We start from the raw sequence: 25,707 nt of genomic DNA, 5'->3' as shown, positions 1-25,707 counted from the left end.
TGTTAGATTTGAAATTTGAAAATAGAGAATAATTAAAATGAGATTTCTGATTGTCAGAAATTTTTTTTTTTTTTTTTTGTAAGTTGACATTTATATAACATGTTAATAAATTTATCCTCTGAAGGTTAAGGTGTAAATAGTTATTGTGATATCTGCTATCCCACTAGCAATTGCCATGCATGAAAGTTATCTCAGAGATAGATAAATAGCAAAAGCCTTCCCCTACTTATGGTCAGATTTTCTCTGCATTTTATAAAATAAAGATTGCATCGTTTTTATTATTGTATGCTGTGGCATATATAGCTTTCTACAAGCCTGTTAGTTTTTCCAACAGCATTAATTGGGATTTGCCTTAATTTGTACAGTTTCTAGTCCACCTGTATAATAAATATCTTAGCACAGTATGCCACATTATATAGTATATGTAGCATTATACAGTTTTATAATATGTAGTGCCTGGGCAGTATGTTCATTAATAAAACCTGTGTGGAGGCACTTTCATTCTGACCACAGTGATGTCATTTTTGCATTTCCCCTATTTTGTTGTTAATTACATGAGTAAATCCTTATTAATTCTCACTAATTCATATTCTTTCCCTAGAGTCAAATAGTGAAATTCTTCACTACTCTCTCCTGTGCCATCACAATCACTGAATTAAAATATCTAAAGTTGACCCACATATATTAGTTAATATACTGATGCATTGGTTATTTACTCTTTTTAAAGTGATTAAAGTGTAAATTTTGAAGTTCATAAAGGAAATCAATTTTAAAATTTAATTAAAAAAACTGAACTAAATCTAGTTTTTTCACATATAGAGTATACTTCAGTATGTGTGATTAAATACTAAATTTTTTATTCTTATGTTGCAAAAATGTTTTATTATAAATTATTCCTAGCTAAATTACCAAAAGACTACTGTCCTTAATTTTTATGGGGGGAAAAACGACCATGCCTTGTCAGATAAACGAATTTAAGGAATTAGTTTATTTTGCTTCAAAGAGAAAATGAATGAAGAAGTAAGATCACTGAATAAATCTCAAGTCTTATGAATCCTCAGCTCAGATATGTTTGTTGAATTTTGGCAAAAGAAGCTAAAAAGTGTTAATAGAATGACACTAGATGCACCCTGTAATGTTGGTGGTTTTTTTTTTTTTTTTTTTAAGGTAACAGAAGCATCCATTGATTTAGCCTGCAGGATTGCATGGGCTAAGAAAAAATCTCATAGTATTGGAGAAGTTTTAGTCAAAACAGCAGCCACAATTATGATTTGCTTAGTTAGTCTGTGGTGATATTGCAAAGAAACTGGTCCTAATTTCTTTGTCAGATAATGCAATCAAAAGGATTTACATGTCCTAGGACATTTTGGAGCAGATTATCCAAAAAATCAAAAGTGTTGGAAATTTTGCATTACAAATTGATGAATCTGGATATTGCAGACAGTTATAACATTCAAGAGGTATTCTTAATTTGTCATAAAATGACAGCAACAACAACGAAGATATTTTTCAGCTAATAAACCTTTTAACCAAGCATGACCTCTCGTGGTTCAATTGCTCTGCTTTGTGTACTGATGGGACATCAGTTATGAGGGAAAGTAAACTGGGCTGTCACCAATATGTCAAGAATGAAACTCCCGATTTTATAATTCAATGCTTTTTGCAAAGAGAAAATCTTGCTACTTGGGAAATGCAACCTCATCCTCATCTCCAGGAAGTCATAAACCATAAATCAACCTGAATTCCAAAATTTTTAGAGATGTGTGTAGAAATGGGTTTCCAGTACAACGATCTATTGTACCACTCGGAGTTCCAATGGCTATCTTGTGGAGAAGTTCTTGAGTGAGTTAAGCTGAGAACAGGAATAGAAATATTTTTGCAAGAAAAAATAAAGTGTATTAGTTGAGAAATTTAAGAGCTCCATATTGTTGGCCCAACTTGCATATTTGGCAGATATATCTAGACTGTTGAATGAGCTCAACAGAGATATGCAGGCAGAAATAAAGCATTAATTGATATTGGCAAGATTTCTTCATTCAAACATATGCATAATCTGTAGTATGAATATGACGAAAGGGAAAAATTGATTCTTTTTTGCGCTCTGTATTCTTTCTGGAAGAATCGGACTAGATTGTGCTATTGGATGTTGAGCCAGTCTTTCAAGAACATTGCAAAAACAGCTTAATAAGTATGTACCAGAACTACATGAAAATTTGGAGTTGCCACAAAGCAGTTGGATATGAAATCCATTTGAAGTTGGTGGTTGATGACGAGAGGAACTGGTTGATCTTCAAATGGATCGTTTCTTTAGATAGTTTTTGAAGATCTTTCTGTGGTATCCACTGAAGCTTGAGAAAGCTCTGCTTCCATTTCCAAACACTTGTCTGTGTGAAAAAAGGTTTTTCGGCATGTTTTCCTGTAAAAACAAAACAGAGGAATTGTCTTGAGCCTCAGCATGATGTGCACTCAGCCCTTTTCATGAATCATTGCATTATCTCTGTGTCAAGAAAGTTACTAATTGTCATTAAATAATTAGTTACCCTAGAAGGAAAAGGTTGGGAACCACTGCACTAAATTGATCAGCGGTAGCTAGAATCATTGATGCAGTATATAGTGGGAAAGGAGTAAGCAGATTTGGCCATGATTAGATTGGGTTTTTACTATTTTCCTTATTTCCAAAAAGGTACTTTCAAGTATTGCAGTCAGTGGTGGGATGCCAGTTCCTGAACACTGATTTCACTTTTTGTTTATATTTTTAATTACTTAATTGATATTTTTGATTTTATAATTCTAATTTTAATAATATAGTTGTGATGAGGTGTTTTAATTTAATAAATCTCAGTTCAGTTCCTCTGACTAGAATATCAGCAAAGTGTACCATGAGTTTCATTCTCAGTCACAGGGTCTTTTTAGTTTGCAACTCAACTTAATTTTTTCCCCCACCATTAGTTTTTTGTTATATTGTATTTCCACTCCTTTCTTTCACAGCCGACCAAATTTACAGGTAGAGCATTTAATAAGAAAAGTACTTTCATCGGAAGCAACAAATCAGTTGTAGTATTAAATTCCTCTGAATTGAGTTTTTCGTTCTACCGAAGGGGAAAGGATTTGAAGAAGCAGATGTCAAAGTAGTCACTGAGTGCTATATCCATCACTCCAAAATGTTTCACATAGGTTTGTATCTATCAGGATAGTTAACTATTATAGAAAGAAAAGTTAAACCAAAGGTTGCTTAATTAGATTACCTAACACAATAGGAAAAAGGCATAGTTGGGTGGAAGCATTCAGATCTAAATCAAGTAACATGATTTCCGCCTTAGGTAGAGTAAATGAACATCTGGGTGAAATTAAAGTTGTCTATAATAGTGCTGCAGAAAGTGAACATATATATTATTTTAGCTTGTATACATGGAATATACTCATCTCTTAGTTTCTTTGATATTTATTTTAAGTAATCCAGTCAATCTGAAAAAGCAGCCTTTTATTAATACCTTTAAGCATTTTGATTCTTCTGTCATTGAGTATTGAGCACACAACTTGTCGCAGAATTGTTGGAAAGGGAATGTTATGTGGTTAATCATTAAATCGGAGCCTAATCTAAACCTTGTGTTAATGTTAAGTAATTCCCCCCTCCCCCCTCTAGAACAGCAAGGCAAATAAGTAACTGCTATAGTACTAGTACTTAAAACATGAAAGGTGACACTTCAAGATCCTCTTTATCAGGCCATACAACTAATTTGTATAATAAAAAAATAAAAAGCTGGGCAAGATAAATAGTTGACATTCATTCAAGTGCATGAAATACAGTAAATATGATCTGTCCAGTATGGCTCAGGATAGTACTTTGGAAAGTATAATACTTCTGTACTACCAAAAAAGCTGTTTTGGTTGTTTTGGACTTATTTTGTTGCTACTAGGATACTGAAAAGTAATGACTCCTATTGCATAGCTTTTGAAGCAATAAAGATAAACCAAAAGGGGAATACTTGTAATTATGAATATTATATTTACCAGTTGACTCTTCATGGCTGTTTCAACTTCATCAGAGATGTATCGGTTACCTTGGAGATCTTTGAACTTTTGGGTGGAGGGGAGTTGCAGTGCTGCTAAAATCATACCTGAATGATTTGTGCTTTATCACATAGTGAACTATCCTTCTGGAATCAGTATTCCAGTTTAACTGTTTTTTTTTTGTTTTTTTTTCAGTTTCTCACATCACTATTTTCAGTACATGACTGTCCTTGGGAGTGTTTCCTTGTTGATGACCATTCTTTGTACAGTCTAAACTGTAGCATGCAAACTTTCAAAGCAAGGGCAGTGGTGTCCATGATACTTGCACTGGCACAGACCTGTTTCATACACTAAGTTACTTTAGTCGTGCTGTTGACCCACTCTCACTGAATTTTGTGTGCACACAAAATTGCATATGTTGTTTGTGTTCACTACCTTTATTTCATTAATAGATGTAACTAAGTTTTTTACAATCTGTATTTGTTTCAGGATGGTCCGTCTCAAGAATCTCCCTTTACTGCATAAACTTTTGTGTGCACACAAATTCCTCTTTATCTGTCTGTCTTATAAGTCTAGTGATTATGGTGACCAATCCCAATGGTGACCAAAGCAGATCCTAGTGTTAGCATTGATGATTTGTGTCTGTGGAAGGTAGAATCATCCTTTTAGAAGTAGTTTTTAGTAGCACATTCTTAATCTAGCTGTTTTGAAGTTGGTTTCAGCGATGGTGTACTTTGCTACATATTCACATCAAAACTAGTGTCATGTGAATGTAATGGACTCTGTTGTGGGGATTTTAATTAGTCCACATTTATTTTGGGCTGGCAGATCCACTTGGTATCTTATTCTGGACAGGATATTGTATGTTATAGAAACAAACTGTAGTTGGCTACTTGGTTTTTTTTTTTTTTTTTCAGTTTATTTAAGCTGGTGCATTTTACATTGGCAAAATTTAATTTCTTAACCATACTCTAGCAAATTCCATATGGAAAAACAAATTTTTGCTACTAGTTTTTTTAAGGGATTTTGCAGGTGGATTTTCATGTCTTCAACATGAAACAAACAGTAATAGGCTTAAATGTTTCCAATAAAATTATTAGGCCATTTCTACGCTGATCATTCAAATTATCCTCTTTCCCTAAATTTCTTTATCAACTTCGAAATTATCTTCTTTCCTAGTGTTTTTGTCATGTGACATTTGTGTTTAAAGTGCTTCTGTGCAAATAATTACAATATTGATTTGAAATAACTTGTTAGAAAGAAAGCTGTACTAGAGTTAATGTGGTTTTTTGTACCCATCTGTACATGCATATTCTGTTTGTGTTTGCTACCTCTATTTCATTAATAGATGTAACTAAGTGTTTCACAATCTGTATTTGTTTCATGATGGTCCATCTAAAGAATCTCCCTTTACTGCATGAATTGAAATATACCAATAAGAGCATGTTTATATTGTTTCACTTCAGTTGAAATTTGTACTTAATTTATGCAGTAACACTTTAGTGTATTTCCATAGGGATAAATGTATGATAACCTCCCATCAAGTGCATCAAGTGAATGCAACACAGTTTTATGGACAGGTCAGTGAAGGTTATGCCATAGAAAGAGCAGTGTGATTTCTAGTGTCAAAAGGTCAGGCAACCCAAGATGCATAGAGAAATGTATGCAATAGAGGAGTGAGCAGGTTTCCTGGCAGGAGTAAAACAATAGAGCAAATGATTCTACAATGCAGAGGACACTCATTGTGATAGAACATTAGCCATGTTACATGTATATTGTTACTTTTGAGGTGGATGATTTGTTTAAATTGTAGTGGTTTGTGTCCATTAAGATCTGAAACGTTGGATATGGTAGGTGAAGAACATTTTCAAGACTTTTTTTTTTTTTTTTTTGAGATATAGTTATCAAGGTGTGCTGTGGTTCTTAATCAAAGAAATTCAAGAGTTGGCATAGACTTGCTGGTGTTATTTTTATCTTGTTGCCCACTGAATTCATGCTTGATCTGTGTCTAATAAAACTGTCAGGTATGCTTGATCCTTTGTCAAAGTCTCTCAAAGATGAACGCAGAGATTGCTTTCATGGGTGGTGATTCTCTTTTGTGATAATGCCATTTTCCCTACCCATACAGTTGGATATATCACTTTGCGACTTTCAACAACTTGTATGTTCTTCAGATTTTAGGATACAATTGTCCTGAATGTGACTGATAATGTTGAAAAGAAAATGAGCTGAATCTTAGTTGCTACCTGATAATGTAACAGTGGCATGTGTGGTTATTTGGCTGAACTATTCACTGTTATTACCATATAACATTTCCAATAAATAATGTAACTATATTGAAAATAATGATAACTTAAGCAGAGAACTCCCAAGATTTTAGTTAACTTGTTAGATATTTCTGCGATATATATAGTGTTCCATAAGTCTGACCCATAGTGAACTGTTATAAAAAAAGTTCAAACATGTACACTATTCACACATACGCAATAGTGAAAATGTTTTTGCCAGTGCAAGAGAGGAGCATGAATTGTTTGAGGTTTCATCTCATTGTATGCAGCGATAACTTGTTCTTTAAAATGATCAATGTTATATATATCCACAGCATTTCTTGGCTTTGTGATAACCATTCTTTGACTTGCACACCCAATTAGGCATTCTGCCATGTTGGAATCATCCTTGATATTTACCCTGCTTGTTGACAATATTTGGAAAAGTTCTCTTTTGTAATGTACCAAGATAATCTCCTGGCACTGTTTTGGAAGAATGAAAATGATAATTATTTGGTCCTTCAAGAGACCACACCACAATGTGACTACCACATTGCTGCTTGAATAGGGCAATCCAATTAGGATTACTTTTGGACACAGTAATTGTGTATTTCTAGTTAGCTATTTTTGTTTATTACAGTTTTAAAAATTTTCACTCTGCTAATGCATGTGCATAGAGTTTCAGGTTCTTGCTGTATTTGGTAGTAGAAAATAAATTCCTAATACACAACTTACCTAGCAAATGAGGATGCAGTTTCAGTGCAGACCAGTATGCATTCCTTTTAAGCATGAAACTTGTTTGTGATTGTGAAATGGCTGAACATTTTTTTCAAGAACTTAAGACAAGTAGTGAATTTCCAAAAAGGCTTGTAATTTTTTTGGAACCCTGCAGCGAAAGTTCAGACATTATTATGGTGCAAAAATTAAAATTCTTCTAGTTGTCTTGATTTTCAGTAATAGGTTTCTGGAAGTGAAGAGCATTTCTGCTATGAGTAAATGAAGCAGTTCATTTGACAAAAAGTTTATTGCAGTATTGAGTTGACAGATTGTGTTTAACTGATTTAATAGTGATTTTTCCAGATACAAACAGAACAAGGAAGGATAAAGTGCAAGCTGATTGTGAAGCAACTATCATTTTATATGAATAGATTTATGTAGTACATCAGTGCTTTTGAGCTACCTGCCAGTTAGCTTGGAAAGCAGTGAATATACCACGTAAATCTATTTGGGGAGTTCCAGTTTCAACAGAAACTTTCTCTGAAATTATCAGTAGCACTATGAAAGGAAATATATGAATGCTCTCCTTAACTGAATATTTTTTTACTGAAATCAGTATATTAAAACCTATTTGGTACTAATTTTTCTTAAAGGCCAGGTTTTCTTTTTTGTTGACAAAACTGCATCAGCAAGGTCTGTTGTATTTTTAGTTTTTGTTTATACAGTATTTTTAAAGGAAAGACTTAAAATTCAGTAATTTGAATTTTGTGATTACTGTTATCAGTTATGAAGAGGCAATCATTATATTTTTTTTTATTTATTTATATATATAAATATGCTTTCTAGAAATTCTCCTGCCCCATAATAGCTGAGAATAAGTTTAGAAAAATAGTTTGTTTCATGACAGTACACATTCTTACTAGTCACATATTGCATTGACTATAGTAACTGATTTTGGCATGATTTGTTGCATTTTCTCAGATTTTGCAGCCTTGGATTTCTATTCATTAAGAGTCATGAAGAATTACCTGAAAGAAATAATGTCATTACTGTTTAACTCTGAAGACTCAAGGTATGGCTTTCTAGAGATGGGATAGCAATGTTGAACAATTGCTATAAAAGTTTATTGGCATTAGAAGTGGATAAGGTGGGGAAAGAGTACTATATATCATTATTGCTACTTTCTTTTGTGGTTAGGCCACAAACCTTTTGATCATTTCCTTGTAATGAGGTAAAATTTACTTATGACATCATAGGACACATTAATTATTAATAATTTTGAAGAGATTCCATCATGTTTTTATGAGCATTTGTAGCACAAAAACTGAATCTCTTGCTTTTGTATGCCCGTGCTGCTGTTTCATTGTCTGTTTAGTTTAACATAACAGTGACACTGTCTGCCTTTTTGACATTTCTGGTACCTGAAAACTGCTGTAGTTGCAGTGACCATGGTCTGTTTAGGTAGCTGGCACAAACACATGGTATCAAAGGAAATTATAATTGTTTAGTTAGAGGTAATGTTTGCTTTAATAAGCAGCTATTTAATTCTGCTAGCCTGCTAATCAATCTTCTAATTTAAGATTTTCATAGCATGGTATTCTTTAGCACATAAGTTCCTCCACATCATATATTGCTAACATCATTTAAAAGTTTTTTTTTTTTCCATCTATGAAATCTTTCAGGACATGAGATCTTTCTCAACATGAGTGTTCCTTGGATGAAGAAAATTGGTGATAATTGATTGCAGCGACCACCTTGTATATGTTAGAAATGTTGACACATTTCAGTTATAAATGTCAAAACTAACATACTGCAAAACTGGTATTTGTGGTTTCAGCTATTCATGGTTCTGTTTTTACTTTGGTGTATGATGATTACAAGCTGCAAGTGGTTACATATACCAGTAAAGTATTCTTAAATTAATATTGGTTTAGTTTAGATATAAAATACTGTTGTTCATAATTGGTATTATTAATAATCTTATATATTCTAAATTTTATTTCTGGTAATTTTTGAATATTTTTGTGCCATCTACTGGCAGTTACATTTGTGTTGTAATGTTAGTTATTACTGTTTACTATGTAACTTTTGAAAAAGCTACTAGTAAATATTATGACTTTCCACAAATATCCTTATTTGTGAAATGAAAAATACTAAAATTTTAACGTTTTCCAAAGAATTCAATAAACTCAGTTTACTGAATGCTTTGAAATGCTATCATTCTTGGTTGGTCAGCAATGTGCAAGGTTGACCGAGATCATTTAAATGCTAAAAATGTGATGATATTTTCCCACGAAAAACAAGCATTCAAATGTACTGGGTTGTTGCCTTTTTTAAATTTTCTAGTATTTAAGTATCTTACAGTTTGCCTCTCACATAAATCTCTTTTTATATATATATATATGTGTGTGTATTATGTATATTATCTATATATGGAAACTGCCAATGAATTGATGACATGGTTGAGCTTTCCACTGACTATTTGCCATTAAGAGAATTTTTATTTTGTATAAAAAATGCTTTAAATGTACTGCACAAAACAAATACTAGTTGGTGACAGCAATATGCTTTACTATTCAAATTATTAGTATTCTATCTGTAGGAAGTTTTACTGTTGTGAAGCTTGTCAAAATAATACTTTAGAAAAATTCAGTGAACGTAACTAACTATTCATACTATGAAAGCAAACTTCTGAGCTCAAAAGTGGTCATAATGATTATCTTCATTTTGTGTATTTAAAAAAAGTTTGATAGAGTTATTTATGTAAAGTGTGCAGTCTTTGCTTGCCTGGGGATGTAATGTATTAGTTTTTACAGTACACAGTTTACATGAGGATCAAGCAGTAAGAACTTATTTCAAACAATATGGTAATAACCAAAATTGAGACAAATGATTGAACACTAAGGCATGTATAGAAGAATGTTTCTTTGTGAATCAGATTAGTGTAATTTTTTAACTTTGCATAAATTAATGATAGCATGTACTATAAAGTGGTACTTTGCAAAGCCAAGAGGGGAAAATGGATCAGTGGTGTTAAGAAAAATGTGCAAGGGCTTACTATGCTTACGGCTAAAGATCTGATGAGGTATGGGGTAGTGTACAGGAAAATATGCAGGGCTGATAATCAAGAGAGACTGCTTTCTCCCATTATATTGAGCTCTCCACCCACTGGGTATAATCAATTTGGATATTGATCATTTTACTTGAATTTCTGTAGATTACTTTGAGACATGTGTACAAAAGGACATTCCTTAGTTATCTCTTCTATTTCTGTTCTTTGGAAGAGGAAAGTTGGTTATTCAGAGTGATTTTGAAAAAAAAAAGAGGCAGGGTTATGGATGTTAATCGAGATCTACAGAAAAGGCATTCATGGCGACTAGAGACTTAACTTAATTTACACCTTTTGTGTAAGAGTGTAGGAGTTTAAGAGAAGTTATGGGGACACACCCCAGGTGGAAGAAAGTTATAGTAGAGAACAATTGAAATTTGTAGGTCAGCTGTTTAGAAGAAAGCCTTTTTTTTTATTTTTTTTTTATTTCGTAGTTGTAATATGCTTATGCCAAGAAAGGTTAGAAGTAGTGGGCTATCTCCATTATGGGTAAGTGATCTTTTCTAGAAATCTGAATCTTATCTAAACACAACTGACATTATTCCCATCTCCTGATTATGTGAACATAATTCAAGAAACAAGCTTTACTGGCTTTAATCCTGCCAAAAGTTAATGATTGAGTAAAGCTCTCGTTGGTTATTTCAACATAGTACCACTATTTGTTTGTCAGGATTAAAGTTAGTGAACAGAGTTTAGCTGTTTAATATTGGTATTTATACACAATACACACATTACAATGATATTGAAATGTATTTTTTAAAAATTCATTTTTGTTGTACTAATCCTTTTCAATGAACTCTAGTGTGTCACTTGTTGATGTCCTGCACATGTATGTGGAAAACAGTGGGGAAACTAATCGAAGAGGTCACAGGAACATCTTTTAGTGATCTGTAGAGAGCTGTGTAGTCTTTGGTTTGATTTTAGAGACTGCAATCCTCGTATGGCCATCAACATCATTTGAGTTATATTTCCGACATTTGTGGGCTTTTAAACAAAATGTGCTATGGCATGAAGAATCTCTGTACAGTTTTGTTTTGACAGCTGTGTTGGTCAGGGTGTATAGTCTGAACCATGGAGTTTGAAGATTGGTAGTGCCTGGAACCTGTCCATAACTTAAATTTAATGACACCTACACTTGTTGTTCATTCTGGAAACTGGCCCTGTCAGTATCAGCATGTCTGATGTCATGCAGGTCTACTTTGTTTACTTAACCTAATCAGAACACTTGCAGGCCACATTAGAACACTGGGATTAAGCTGAGGCCGAATCAGATTATGTAGACGCTTTTCAGGAGGTTGTATTAATTGAATCATATATATGTATTGTGAAAGACATATTCTTGGTTTGCTACTATGCAGTGATTTTTACCATCATTCTTGTGGCTAATGTCGTAGTGTATCAGTTAATTGCCAAATCAGGCAAACAAGCTCTCAAACCCTACTTTACAAATGGTGATGGACAAATCTTGCTACCTATACATCAGTGATTGTCTCACTGGGGACTATGTAGGAGAAAAAATGGTTTGCAATTCCATTTGTTTAGTGTCATGGTAAATCATCTGGCACTTTGTAGAGCTTATGGCATGATGTATCCTGGCTTTTTTATTTCCATGCACAAGCAGCTACTGGGCAGTGTTCCTAAATGCATAGCCATCTGTGTAGTCTGTCTAGCTAGTGAATAACTCTTTCATGAGCAAGTTTCCTGAACATGTGTGGGAATCCTGTAGTGAGTTGAGTTTGGCTTATGGAGTGACTTAATGAAATTAAGTAGTTTTGCAAAAATGATTTTTTACTTAAATGCTTTTAAGTATTAATTTTGTTTTGCCTTGATTGCACATCATTAAAGTAAAACTTTCAAAAATGAAACCAGAATTTCAAAAAGGTTACTTTTTATTGAAGCGATAATATATCTGTACCTCTATCAATTAAATTGTTTTATATCAGTTCTGGTTTGGAATTCCAAATAATTTTGGCTTAAAAAAGCCAGAATTGGAAAAGAATGGTTGACAGGCATGATGTTCTTACTTTTGTGCTGGAATCTATTAAAACATTCTCTATTAATTGGAAATACAAATCAAGAAGCACACACTGGAAAAATTGGACAAGGGTGGATTTCAACATGATCTTAAAAAGCATAATCTACTATATACTCTGCAAAGCCCACACATGAGAAACAATGTTTTCTCTGAAAGGGTTATGGTTGGGTGTGAGACTGCTTGCTTGTAAGTGAGAATGTTTAACTTAGATGTAGTGAGTGTGTTATAACCAGTTTCTAAAACTTACAAGACTGGTGTACTATTTTTTGGAGATTCTTGCCATAAATTTTGAAATGCAATTTATTCTGTATAATGCAGCAACGTACTTTTTTAAATGCAAGTTATCAGAATAACTGTATGGAGCTAGCTTCATCTGGTATAAAGTTCTTACAAGGAAGATGTTTTCTGAGCAGTTTCTAAACTGGGATCATTAGGGAAAAAAAGGAGTGAAAAAGGTTTACCTTGTATCTTTTTCACAAGATACAAAAGTAAATCTCTCTAGTGTTATACCTGGTCGATTTTGTTAATGAATAAGCAAACCATCTGTTGTTTGAATTGGACTTTGTGGTTCACATTTGTGTTGCCATGAAGTATGGTTAATGATATTCTTGTCAAATGGTTAGTTATAAACTTGTGATTGTACTAGAGTATAAACATTCCTCTCACTTCCCAGGTAATTATCATTTAAAGTGATTCCTGACCATCATATTCCATCCTCTAATTTAAGAGTATTAATTTAGTTGGAAAATTCCTGCATTGAAGGTATTATTAATCTGATGTTTATTCATTGTAATGATTCATTCCAAATTGTATGCTATCATCCACCAACAATAATTGTATTTTCTACTTCAGGCCTACAAACATTTTGAAACCAGTTAAATGCTTTGGTTCATTCTAGTGAATACAATACAATAGTCACTTGTTGGTAATTTAACACATCCTTATATAAAAGGCCTTTTGCATGCATCATACATTATTGTTGCAACCATTTATATAAATGTTTCAACATGTTTTTAATCACATATTAAAATTTGATTTTCAGTTAATCAGAATTTGATAGGTTTTGTCACCATCTAGAGCAGACTTTACCAACCTTTTCATGCAGTGTGCCTACGTTGAAAATGTGCTATATGCCACCTAGGAACAGACCCATAAACTACTGGAATTATGATGTCATAAGGACAGCATTACAGTAATTCAGTGAAATGCTACTGGAAGTACCGTAAAGCATTGGAGAATAAGCTGTGAATTTTTATTTTTTTTTTTTTAAGAAATTAAAGGCAGATTGCACTCCATGCAGGTTAATAATAAGGTGATCCGCAGATTTTAATGTCAGTTTTATAGTTGACATTAATATTTCTTAAAATTGAAATGAAATTCTTAAAAGTAAAAATTAAACAAAGTACAGTTTTGAGGAATAAAAATTTATTTTGTACGATGGGTATATTTTTCAAATCATCACAAAATGCTATTAGTTGACAAACAGTTTCTCTTCTTTGATCATGAAACTTCTCAGAAATGCAAAAGTTGAACTTTGGCTAACAACACATTCTATACTATGCATAACTCCTTTCAGAATTAATAAATTCTGATCAGGTGAAGTACTGTGCTGGCAAATTTGATGATAACTGTATATCTGAACTGACAACTTTCATTTTATTAAAACTAAGATGCATGATACCATGTTTAAACAGTTTGTTATAGTGTCCAGTACACCTTAATCTCTAATCTATCAACCCATAACCAGGTATGCTTTGATTTTTGATTCCTTGCACCTGCACTTGTTGATGTTGACCTGCATTATTTATTAATTTTTTATGCAATTAACTAAGAAAGATTCTGGGATTTTCAATGGCACAGTCAGAGAAGACACTTGGTGTAAGATGTTGAGATTCAGCTGTGTGGCAGAATAGATGAAGAGCATGATTATTGGTGAAGGTTATGCAAGATCTTAGAAATCCAGCTCGGGATTAGCAGTTAATATCATTTGACTGGCTGCAGTAACCCTTTTGCACAAATAAGAATGCCAAAAAAGTACAATATTCTCCTGTAAAAGCATGTTAGTTGGTAATAAGCAACCCTCATAGGTTTGATCAAAATATTTGAATACACATACTTGTTCCATTTTACATGCCACTGATCAAAATATTTTTGTGAATGCAATTAACTAAGTGCTCCACGTTTGATTAGATTTCTTGAATTTACTTGCATTGTTTTCTTTTATAACTTGTTTTAATTTTAGGAAAAACCATCATAAGTTGCATGGTGCCGAATAAGGTGGGTGTGGCATGTCATTGGCCCCTATCCACAAATCAAATTCAGGGTAATGATCAAATTTCATCACAACAAATGAGAGAAAATGTGTTCACTCTAAGCAGCTTTCCTCCACACTGGCATGTTGCAAGTTGGTGTGTTTGTATTAAAGGTGTAAACTCTGCTCAATCTTTTAGGTACAACTATATGACTATGATCCAGAATTAAAACCATCCCATACTAACTAGGCATTTTTGAGTAATTTGTGACATGATTTGTCATCTTTTGCCTGTACAAAAATTCTTGAACACACTATACTCAAATGTAATGTTAATCCTTATATAAATAAGCACACTTTGTTGAGAAATGCTCTTGTTAGTTAGTTGCCATAGTATTGTTGACCTATTCACTTTAGTAACTATTGTCCCCATAGTAAATGATAATAAGTTATTTACACTTTCCTTTCAAGCTGATCAGTTAATAATTGATGCACTTTTTTTTTATAATCTGAATAATGAATTTCTTTATTTTTGCTGATTTGTTTGTATTAGCAAATAAATGTGTTAATATTAAAAGCAGCATTTTAATATAGGACGTTTTAATTAAAAGGCACTGAAATCTATCTTGCTAATCTTTAGGTTTAAGATCTGTCTGCACCTGTTTTGGTGTATTTGGGTTAATTTTTTAATTTGTTAAAATGAACTAACTTTTATTGTTTCAAAAAACAATTACATAAAAATTTCATTTTTATGTGAAAAGTTTTTCTCACATTTGGTTTATTTTTAAAATCTTTATCGGTGTACTTTGAAATAAATATCAGTAGATTTGATTTGAAGAAGGAAAAAACCGTTGCGGCATGTGGAGATGCAGCTTGCTGTCCTTGTACAGCCAACTATTCACAGCTAAACATGCATACTGAAGCATGAACGCCACATGTTCCCTCTCTCCCCCTCCACCAAATAAATTCAGTTTATATTGGTTTTAAAAATATGCTGATAGTGTTTTAGACACAACTGGGGATAGGAAACAACTTGCTACTCACTGAGGGGTTTGAGGAGCATTTGATTAGGAAAATTGTAAAATCTAAACAGTAACTTTGGTCAGATTTTAACAGCAATTTATAAAATATTGATGCAAATATGACAACGGTCCAGATGACAAATAGTCTACATCTAAAAATAATAAGATGGATCTGTTGCCTTTTAATCGAAACACCCTGTATGTATACACTGAATTGCAACCACTCTGTCCAAAACAGAATATGACGCATAGCTCGCAGCATAAAAAGCCAAACAGCTTTGTACACTAGGGTGGTGGTAATTTGCATCTGTTCATGCAGGCCATAAATAAATTAGCAATTATGAGTTTCAGAAGGGCATGATTATGGGTGCTTGTATGTGAGGTGTTTCAATATCAGAAATGCCATGTTGATTGCTCATGGCCCACTGATGGTAAAGGTGTATGTACAAGGAGTGGTACAAGCCACATCTTTCTGACAACACTGTAAAGGATTACGCAAAGTGGATGTTTGTGGTGAGCAAAGGGTGCAGCATGTAGGGCTCAACAGCAGGTCACTATGTGACAGTTGACTGCTATACAGCATGGGGCTTAAGAATAATATCCCAAATGACAATGCACCACACTCAGATGTATGGGGGGTTCCACAGCAGATGACTCAAGAGATGCCATTTCCTTACTGCTGACCATTGTTGATGGCAAATGCTGGTTGGGCACTGAGATTAAGTTTGCTGTCGGATGAGTCCAAATACCTGGTGCATTACATCAGTGGACACTGGTGCAAGCAATCCACGGACTCGTGCATGGTACATACAGACTGTTTCACTGGTGAGATTTACTTGCATCGCCTAGGAAACCACGGGGCACCCTGACAGGATGATTTTGTGTGTGTTTTTTTTTTTTTTTTCCCCTCTCCCTGGACAGAAATGGGATCTTCCAATTTGATATAATGGGCTGCACTGTGCATAAGTGGTTAGGGGAATGCAGCGAAGATATAAACCCCCCTTGATTGACCTCCAAATTTGCGTGACCTCAATCCAGTTGCAAACACCTGTTAATCTGTGGGATGTTTTGGAATGAGAAGTAAGGAGTATGGACGTGCAAAGTTCATCTGATCTGACACTGTGCAAAGCCTTGCAGGCTGCAGATTCATATGAACATCGTCGGACATCTAGTGGAGTCAGTCGCCTCCGTAGCGAGGTGGGCAGGAGCAGCAGTGCGTAGCACATGCTTCTTGATTAGACCAGGGTTCGAGCCCTTGAGCCACCAAATAACGGGAGGATGCGGAAAGGTCAGGGAATGACCACCGCATATCCCCAGAGCAATATGGCCTTAGTTGCTAATGCTCCTAAATAATAACAACAATAGTGGAGTCAGTGCCTACTCCCTAGGTGAATGGTGGCTGTTATCCATGCAAAGAGTGGCCCAATGCAGTATTAGGTAGGTGGTTAGAAATCAGTGATTGATCATTGTACATAACATTTTTTTATAAATATATATGGAAAATCACTTTGAGTACTCTACTCTGATGTGTTTGCATGACTTGTGAATTTGCAGATATTACATGGTCTTAATACTTGCAGTACAGGAACGTCTTATGCTACAAGTTTTGATAGCATTTCCCCAAAGGCTAGTGTGGCCTTTTAACAAATTGAATAATTCTCTTGGTGGCAGTAGTGTTTTGGTGATTCTTTTTATTTGAAATGTGTACAATTGTCAGAACTAAGACAGTTTTTGCTAGTTTAACCCTTTCCGTAGTGACTGTGTTATAGTATGCACACAAGCTGGAGTGGATTTTTTTCAATGGATCTGGAATTAATGTATTATCAGATTTAGTTTGTGCTTGTTTAAGAACATGTCTACAATCTTGTTCAAAGGGAATGTCTTGGTACAGCATTTCTAAAAGGTGTGAACACAATTTTAAAAAATAAATAAAATTGCAAACTTCAAATGTTTGGGTGTGCAGAAGCACTAGTTTCTGCCAACATAATGAACTATTTATTATTATTATTAGTAGTAGTAGTAGTGGCATATGGCAAGAAAATGAGCTTATAAAGCATCAGACACCCCCCCCCCCTCCCCAATAATTTGTCTAATTCTTTCTTGGATTTATTCAAACTGCCAACTTATACAACACAAAATGGTTGTTCCACCAATCAACCACTGTATATAGACTGAGCAAGAAGAACAATGCTATCGGATGTTGAAATAACCCACTATTTGCTTCTAGGCATTGTTCACTGTAGTAAATGTCTGAATGACAATCTGCACTGTACTTGTAACTGTTGGGAATATCTTCATACACCTTTAATGACTGCATATCCTTTTGAGACTACTACTTCTAAACACAGTTGATAGGTCTGAGCATGTCTGTAGAGTTTCAAGAAATTCTGTACATATTGAAAACCTTCAAACTGTATTTATGTGCATACTTATGAAAGGGTTAAAGTAAGTCTGCAGGCCATAAAAATGTAAGTGGGCAAAATAGTTAAAAGTTAGTAGTTCCTACAAGGGTTTGACAGGCAATTAAGTAACACTGATTGGGTGCATTGTCATTAGAACACTAAGAGGTTCCAAAATTTGGCAGGGTTTTCTCAAACCATTATTAGATTTACCTGATAGAATTAACAGATGCTACTGTTTTGAACTTCAGTTTATGACTTCTAAATTGTAAACTAAAACGATGAACATGGGAACAAGCAATTGAAACTGCTTGCAGTAAGTACAGCCAGTTTTGACTGAACATACTGTTTTTTTTTTTTTTTTTTTTTTCAATAGTGGTGAAAGTATTCAGCTTGTACATAGTTTTCCTTTATGGAGAATTTGGAATAGAATAATGGTTGAAAATTTTTGAAGGCCACACATCCCAAAAGTGGTACTGTTGCAACTGACAAATCAGAGCTTTTGCCATGTGTATTTGTTTACATCAGGGTTACAGTAAGGGCAAATAGTGTATAAGTATGTATATATTATCACTATTGTTACATAATTTATTTTTACATACTCCTGGTATGTAATGGTTTTAGCAATACAAAACAAAAAGAAACTGAACATATTTGCTTTATTAACATATCATATTCACTAAAAACTAAATGAAATACAATATTAATATATGTTAATGCTGCTTTCTCCACAAAGTCATTTGAATAGTTTTGTTCCTTTTTATCACATTTCCTAATTATTCTTGATGGTTGTCCCAGAATAAAACATCCCCCCCCACCATACCCATAGTCTCATGCAGTATAAGGCTATGGCCAAGATTTGGCCATTGTATGGTTCATGCTGTATTTAACTGATACTTTATTGCTTTTACAAATGCCAGTTGAAATGCATAACATTTATGTAACAGTTTCAATAAAAGTAATTATGAATTCATTCTTCATCTCATGGTCCTTTGGCTACTAATATTTTTTTCTGTAAAAGAAAATGTCCTAAATATTGCTTGTTGCAATTTTCACCCTCATTTGTTTGAGCAGGTATAATCCTGCTAACCACTTTCCTGTAACCATGTTAATTTTGGAATGTACTAACGATTTAACTTAAATTGTAAAGGATCACTTAGATATTATTAGTTGTCATTTTTGGGGTTAAATCATTTTCTTATTATGGTCTGTATAATCTTATTTTATCTACTGCCATAATAGCTAACATCAAGTTTTAGATGTGCATATGGCAAATATCTCTTCATAACTATACATGACAGGTCTGAGACATCACTTGGATCTGGTGTTAATGATTAATGTATCTTCTGTTTCATTTATTCTGTGAGGCTGGTTATAATAGTAATAATTTAAAACTTAGAGGTTTTCTTCATTTCTGGGATCACTTAAAGAGCTTTTGGGTAAATTTTCTTGTCTTTTATTGTGTGCAACTCATGCCTGTATTAAGTGTTTGAAGTAATGGGTTATTTTATTTTTTTGCTAAAATGGCATATGATTCACGATAATTGTATTCTTTGTGTATTTACATTATTTCTCTGTCGTGTAAAACCAATTGGGAAAAAATATTGAATGTTTGGATCAGATTGATCTCTCACCTGGGGAGCTGCCTTAAGTAACTTCACAATTATGTAGTTTTCCATAATCAAGTCACTGGTGAATTTCAATATGTAAATTGCCCTAATTTGAGTATTCGTTAATGTTACCTGTATTTTAGCCATCCAGCATGACATCATATTAATGCTGTATTGATTATTATAACAATCTGGTCTTGCTTTATCAGTTTTGTTTCGCTTCTCCCTGTATTCATTACATCTAGGATCTTTTAACAGTGAGTGGAATCTATATTTAGACTTTATCATTAACATCTGCAAGGGTATCCAGAGCTTCGAAGAATACCATGTCATCTGCAATACTAGGTGATCCAAGGATTCAGATTTGGCTAGTCATGAGCAAGTATAAGATGTCTAAATGCTTTGAAGCTGCAATGTTTGGAGCATCGGGGGTCATCAACCTGTAAGTAGAGGGAGTGATAGTGATTTGTGTAAAAGCTTCAACAAATTCAGTACATGAAAGTAATTGTGCTTACACCTGTTAGTAAAACTTCAAGTTATGTAAGCTTTTGCTAAGTTTTCTTGATGTTGACAAACAAGTAGTAGGTCCTATGTGCTTTTTTGTATTGCTTTTTTTATGTTCTCATTTCAAAAATAGGATAATACAAAAGGGCTGTGAAACTACATATCCCAGCTTTGAAGTGAGGGTCTGTAATGGATCTATCGTGTCTTTTCCATATGGAACCTGCGACATTGTAACATTCAAGGGCATAATCAAGACATCTGATTGGTGAAAAGATAATACAAATTATTTAACTGGAGATCCTATGATTACTTAAGAAAAATGTTGCTGAAGGCTGTTTGGAAATATCTGCTTCGTACTTTTGGGGATGCTACCGTAAGTTTTCAGAATGTTGAGCAAAAAGTTGCTCAATTTCAAATAATGTAACCTTTCAAACTTAAAATAGGTAAACTATCTGTAAATTGCATCATCTGATTTAAAAAGTTATCCATCTAACGTGTAACTGCTTTAGTTTTTCTTTGTTCCATTTTTATTAAATTAGAGGCCGTTAAAATCGGTGAATGGCAGCAGCGGATGTTGCTTTGCTGGCTGCGGGTAGAAGAGGGGTTTGTAAGCAGACTTTGGAAATGTGAAAATGGAGAAAGGAAATCGTCATATGATGTAGGTGACAGTCAGTCCACCTGCAGAGGGCCATCCAACCATCAGCAGAAGGCAGGTGAAAGATACTGGCCTTTAGAATTGAACAATGGATACCAAACACAGTATGAAATGTTTTTGGTTTTGAAATAATTTTAGAATCCTCCTGTATACGTGACTTTTTTAGATTATGATTAAGTGTTGAGATATTTTTTAATTATTAGTGTTTACTGTAGCTTTGAACAGTTTCTACTTTATTCCCTACAATAATTGGGAAATATACATTTTTAGCTGTTAGCTTCTTATGTAGCCTGTCTTTAAAAGAAGGGTTCAGTTTGTATCTGTTAACAAGAAAGAGTACAAATTACTGAAATTTGTGCCTTTATCAGTATTTGAACTTAATTTTTCACTTTTGGGGGAGGAAAAGGAAAATGTTTCTAAATCCATCTATCTGAAGTTTGTTTAAACTTAATCGTGTCTTGTATCTTTCTGATGTACGTAACTGAACTCATAGTTTAACTTATTGTACTTTAAATAAAATTGTGCTCTTTAATTTGTAATTAATTATAAAGAACTGAAAGTTTAATATGAATAAGGAGAAGTTTACTTCTTGCAGCTTAGCTTTATACTTAGCATGATATCAACTGCTTGGTTTACAGTTGTTTAATTGTACGAACTGCTTGTTTGTGCAAATTTTTTTTTTTTTTTTTTTTTAAGATGAACCTTGCACTCAAGTTAAGTATCATTCTTTGTATAACAGTAAGTTTGGTTTAAAAACATCTGGGAAATTTTTTGGATTATTATAGATCTGACATTAATTTTTTTATGCAGGCCAATTGGTTAAATCTCACTGGCAAAAAGAAAGCACTTTGAATAATGTTGGACTTTTTCTTTTATTTCAGGTATGATTCTGAAGAGCTGGAAGAGAGGAGGGATCTATATTATGCCATAAAAGAAAACATGAGGGAAATAAATCGCAGAGAGAGAGAGATAAGGAAAAAATATAAAAATATCAGTAGAAAACACCTGGAACAGCTTTGTGATTTAATGCAAGACACTGATAATTATAACTTAACTATAAGTGATCTTTTAGATAGTAACACATTCTTAAACACAGAAGATGGTGATGAAAATATGAATGATAATAGTATTGTGGAAGAAACTCTGGAGAGGATTTGCAGTGAACTAGTTTCATGTTCCAATTCATGTCCAGACTCTGCCATCAGTATAGTGGATAAACAAAATAATTCAGCTTTCACAGAAAACGATAAGAAAACATTATGCCAGTATGGTTTTTCCATCTACAGTACTGTAGATTCCAAAGAAGTCAAAGAAGTAGATTACTTTCTCTCAGATTTATCAGATATGACTGGACGTGAAGAGGTACTAAAAAGTATAAATTGCAATCAAGTCACTGCAGCTAGCATTGTAACATGACCTAATAAACTTTAATTTCAAGTTGGGTCACTGTTTAACAGAACTGTGGAGTAGTTTGAAGTTGGGATGGGTTATTGCTACCATATAACTTGAGTGTAGAAGCATTGCCGCATGTGTTTCTTACAAAACTCAGTGGGGAAATGGCCAGTTAACAATGGTTGAATTATATGAATGTAGTCAGAAGCAAATCCATTCCATCTTTTGATACACTTGCTTGACTGTCCAGTGAATGTATATATGTTTTATCCTGATGCTTCAAGTCACTTGTAAATTCAGGGATAGAACCACATGTGATACCTTTTGTTGTAAATATTTAAACATTGGAGGGATGTATATATGTATATACCGCTGTTGCTACATACTTGGTTAGCAAAACTTTGTGTATGTGTCTTCTCGTCTATAAATATTTATTTAGTGTTCTTTTTCATTGAGACTGATGTAAAGATATGAGTGAAAATTCTGTTACTGTTGAATAAATGAAGTGCACAATGTTTCATTTATTTGGTCATTTCAGTGATATGTAGGAAATATAAAAATATTTTTTATTTATAGAATAAAACAGGTATTTAAAAATGGTTCCAAACTTTGCAAGTTTACTGTAATGTTCATTGTAGTATGTCTATGATGAAAATAGTTTTTTCATTGTAATAATACAGCCACTCCCTGACTTACATAAGTTGGGGAGTGGCTGAGCCAGAATTTCACTAAAGCTTTATGCAGCACTCAACTATGAATATTGAATTTGATTGGAGGAAAATGAATAAGGACAAAATTTTCATGATTATAAATGATTCTAGAACAAAGTGCCATAATTTCAACTTGGGGGGGGGGGAGTTGTTTAGACTGGATTGCAGGAAGGTTTATTTTAGCCAGCAAGTTATAAATTACTAGAATAAGTTACCTACATGGGTGATAGAGGCTGACATTTGGTGGAAATTCAAGTCAGCTGGATAATTACCTAAGAGAGGAGGGAAATGCATAGGAAGGGCATTTCCTTTTCTTTTATTATTATTTTTAAAATTTTCTTACTTGTTTTTATTTATTTATTTTTTTTGGCTGGTGCAGCATAAGCCCATTGGCTTCCTTGCACCATGTAGCCATTACTAATACTATTAAACCACTTGTTGCTTGCCATCAAGTTGACTTTGGGTTTGCTGTACTTACTCTTAATATCTCCATAAATACTTTTTGCTTGAATGGTCATTAGACTTGGGGGCCCTTGCTTCTGAATCAGATTTTACATCCATATTAGCTTTTTCATCTTCGATATAGCACCTGAACACTGTTGATTTTAAATGCATTTATCATGTTCTTTTAAACGCACTGTGTTTAAAATATTCACTGTCGAAGCAGGAAGACCTAATTCCTGTACAATAGATGACAAAACTTTATCCTGCTTCTTAATCATTTTCATCTTCATTTCAAAATCAATTTTTTGTTTTTTCCAAACACTGCCACCACTTGCATTTTCCCTTCATCATTTTAATAAGTAAATAGGAATGGAGAGAAGATTATGAAATTGTTTTTCATGTGATTGAAGATTTCGGTGCGGAGGAAACATTTAACTGTAATGTAAAAATCTACAATTCCAGTTATCTGTATTAACGCAAATGCAATAAGATAGAGTTTACTACCAGTTTATGTGCCTCTGTAGCTAGGTAGGCAGAAGCAGCAGGGTGTAGCACACGCTTCTTGATTAGACCGGGGTTCGAGCCCTTGCCAACCAAATGCAGAAAGATCAGGAAATGACTACAGCATATCTCCAGTGCAGTAGGGTTGCTAATGCTCCTAAAAAAAAAAAACCCAAATAAATAACTTCCAGTTTATAATAGTTTTCATTTCTGGTTTACTGGGCTTTTTTAGTGAAAAACGGAAAGTGCAAGTTGATTTTGTTTTATGGACGAGACTCCAAGAAAGTGCTTTATAAAAATATCACAACAGCATTCAAAATTGATTAAAACAGTATCTGGTGTTACTGTTGGTCGGGCGCCTCCGTAGCCAGGTGGGAAGGAGCAGCAGTGAGTAGCATACGCTTCTTGATTAGACCGGGGTTCGAGCCCGTCACCACCAAATACGGAGGATGCGGAAAGGTCAGGGAATGACCACCGCATATCCCGGAGCAATAAGGCCTTAGTTGCTAATGCTCCTAAAATCCAAAAAAAAAAAAAAACTGTTGGTCGGCGACAGGTGTTTCAGGTTTGCAGCTTCTTGGAGGTGCTTGCTGGGAGACCTGTTGCTGTTTTTTAGGGTCTTCGGCACCATACCTGTGGTTGATGCAGTGATTGGGATGGTCATTGTTGCATGTGTCACATCTTTGATCCCTGTCTTAGGTTCGTGTACGTTCTGATTTTTTTCCCATGGGTTTTCTGCAGGTTGCCAGTGTTGGGTAGAGCCAATCAGGTAAGATTGTCCTATCTGTTATAATGTGGTCCCAGTACTGCTTGTGGGTTCGGGTCTCTAGTACTTTTTCTTTGATTATTGACGTGTTATTGAACATTCCATGTTCCTTGGCTATGTATTTTCTATACTTCAAGGTGTTGATTGGATGGTGAGCATGAATCCTGCACTTGCGGGGAAGAGTGTTCGTGAGCCATGCATTGGAAGCAATTTTATCTATGATCTTGATAGAGATCATTGGAGTGTCTTCTCTGCCCGTCTTTCTAGCTTCGTTTGTGCCTCCTGGTTGAGGGGGGCGAGTCCTCGCTTTGGTTGACGGAACCGTGTGTCTATCTTCCTATAGCCTGATAAGAGTGCTGCTCTGTTTTTCTGTATGTAATCCTTCAGGTTAGCTATCACTGTTTCCTGCTGCTCGAAGAGGTCTATCTCTGCTGAGACTGACAATTGCCCTTTCTGGGCAATTGTCAGTCTCAGCAGATTTCAGGTGGTGTTGGCGGTTCTTGGTGGTCATTGTCGTTGTCTGTTGCATGATATATCCTCTAGCTTGGTGTTAGTCCAGTTTATGACCCCGAAGGAGTATGTTAGCACTGGGACTGCATAGGTGGTTATGTCTTTAACTCTTCCTTCCATTCAGCAGGCTTCTGAGTCTCTGATGGTATTTTTCAATCAGGCAGGCCTTGATTTCCTTGTGCTGCATCATTCCCAATTATTTGTAGGCCTCTGCCCTGACTTCGATCTCTTTACCAGTCTGCAGCTGGTAGTTTCAGTTGACTAATTTTACCTGGTTGTCAGTGGGTCTTATAATTGTCTAGGCCAAATTCCATCCTCATGTCATTGCTGAATTCTTTGATGTGCTGGAGATGCTTCTCGGTTCCCACGTAGACCATGATGTCATCCATGTAGATCGGGTGGGTGAGGGTGTACAGGTTCTGCCTTCTTTGAGGTTATATCTATACTTGCTACTGTTGAGCATGGTGGATAGCAAGTTAAGTGAGAGACAAGCACAATGGGCTCAGGGCATCTGAGTGGGATTGGCCTGGTAATGTTTTTGACCTGAATTGTAATAGATTTCGTCATGGTTTCTCCTAGGAAGTTTGTCACTATCGGGTTGACTTTGTAGATGTTCAGCACAGAATCAAAGACCTTGTGGTACATGTTATGGAGCTTGTGGGCTTGCTCCATAGCCGTGACATCTCTGGTTACTTTCTACTTGCATCCTTTCTCCTGTTCTGCCATACTGGCTCCAAATGGTCTCTGATATCTTCCTGGTTATGCAGCTGGTCAGGCCCTTGTACATTTGTTGGGAGGCAGGTG

At 34.5% G+C, this 25,707-nt stretch overlaps 1 protein-coding gene across 4 annotated transcripts in view; it reads left to right on the top strand.

Moving 5' to 3' along the window:
• Positions 1-22,400, top strand: part of LOC150079284 (uncharacterized) — a 35,098-nt gene extending 12,698 nt beyond the window's left edge. The window contains exons 3-5 of one of the 4 annotated variants that reach the window (XR_016547561.1): positions 10,539-10,593; positions 19,667-19,863; positions 20,059-20,152. Coding sequence is in view for 3 of the 4 variants with exons in the window: in XM_090383503.1 (XP_090239629.1) it covers positions 20,497-20,684; positions 21,462-21,996 (723 nt within the window). In the remaining variant the exon portion in view is untranslated. Of the gene's footprint in view, positions 1-10,538; positions 10,594-19,666; positions 20,169-20,464; positions 20,685-21,461 lie in introns of those variants that run through there. The other 3 variants (XM_090383503.1, XM_090383504.1, XM_090383502.1) reach the window with 3 other exon arrangements.
• The last annotated feature ends 3,307 nt before the right edge of the window (positions 22,401-25,707 follow it).

Source organism: Mastigoproctus giganteus, chromosome 10 (assembly GCF_048544385.1).
Source record: "Mastigoproctus giganteus isolate SK-2022 chromosome 10, ASM4854438v1, whole genome shotgun sequence".
In the NCBI taxonomy this organism is placed as follows: Eukaryota; Metazoa; Arthropoda; class Arachnida; order Uropygi; family Thelyphonidae; genus Mastigoproctus; species Mastigoproctus giganteus.
This window is presented reverse-complemented; position numbering and strand designations above follow the sequence as displayed.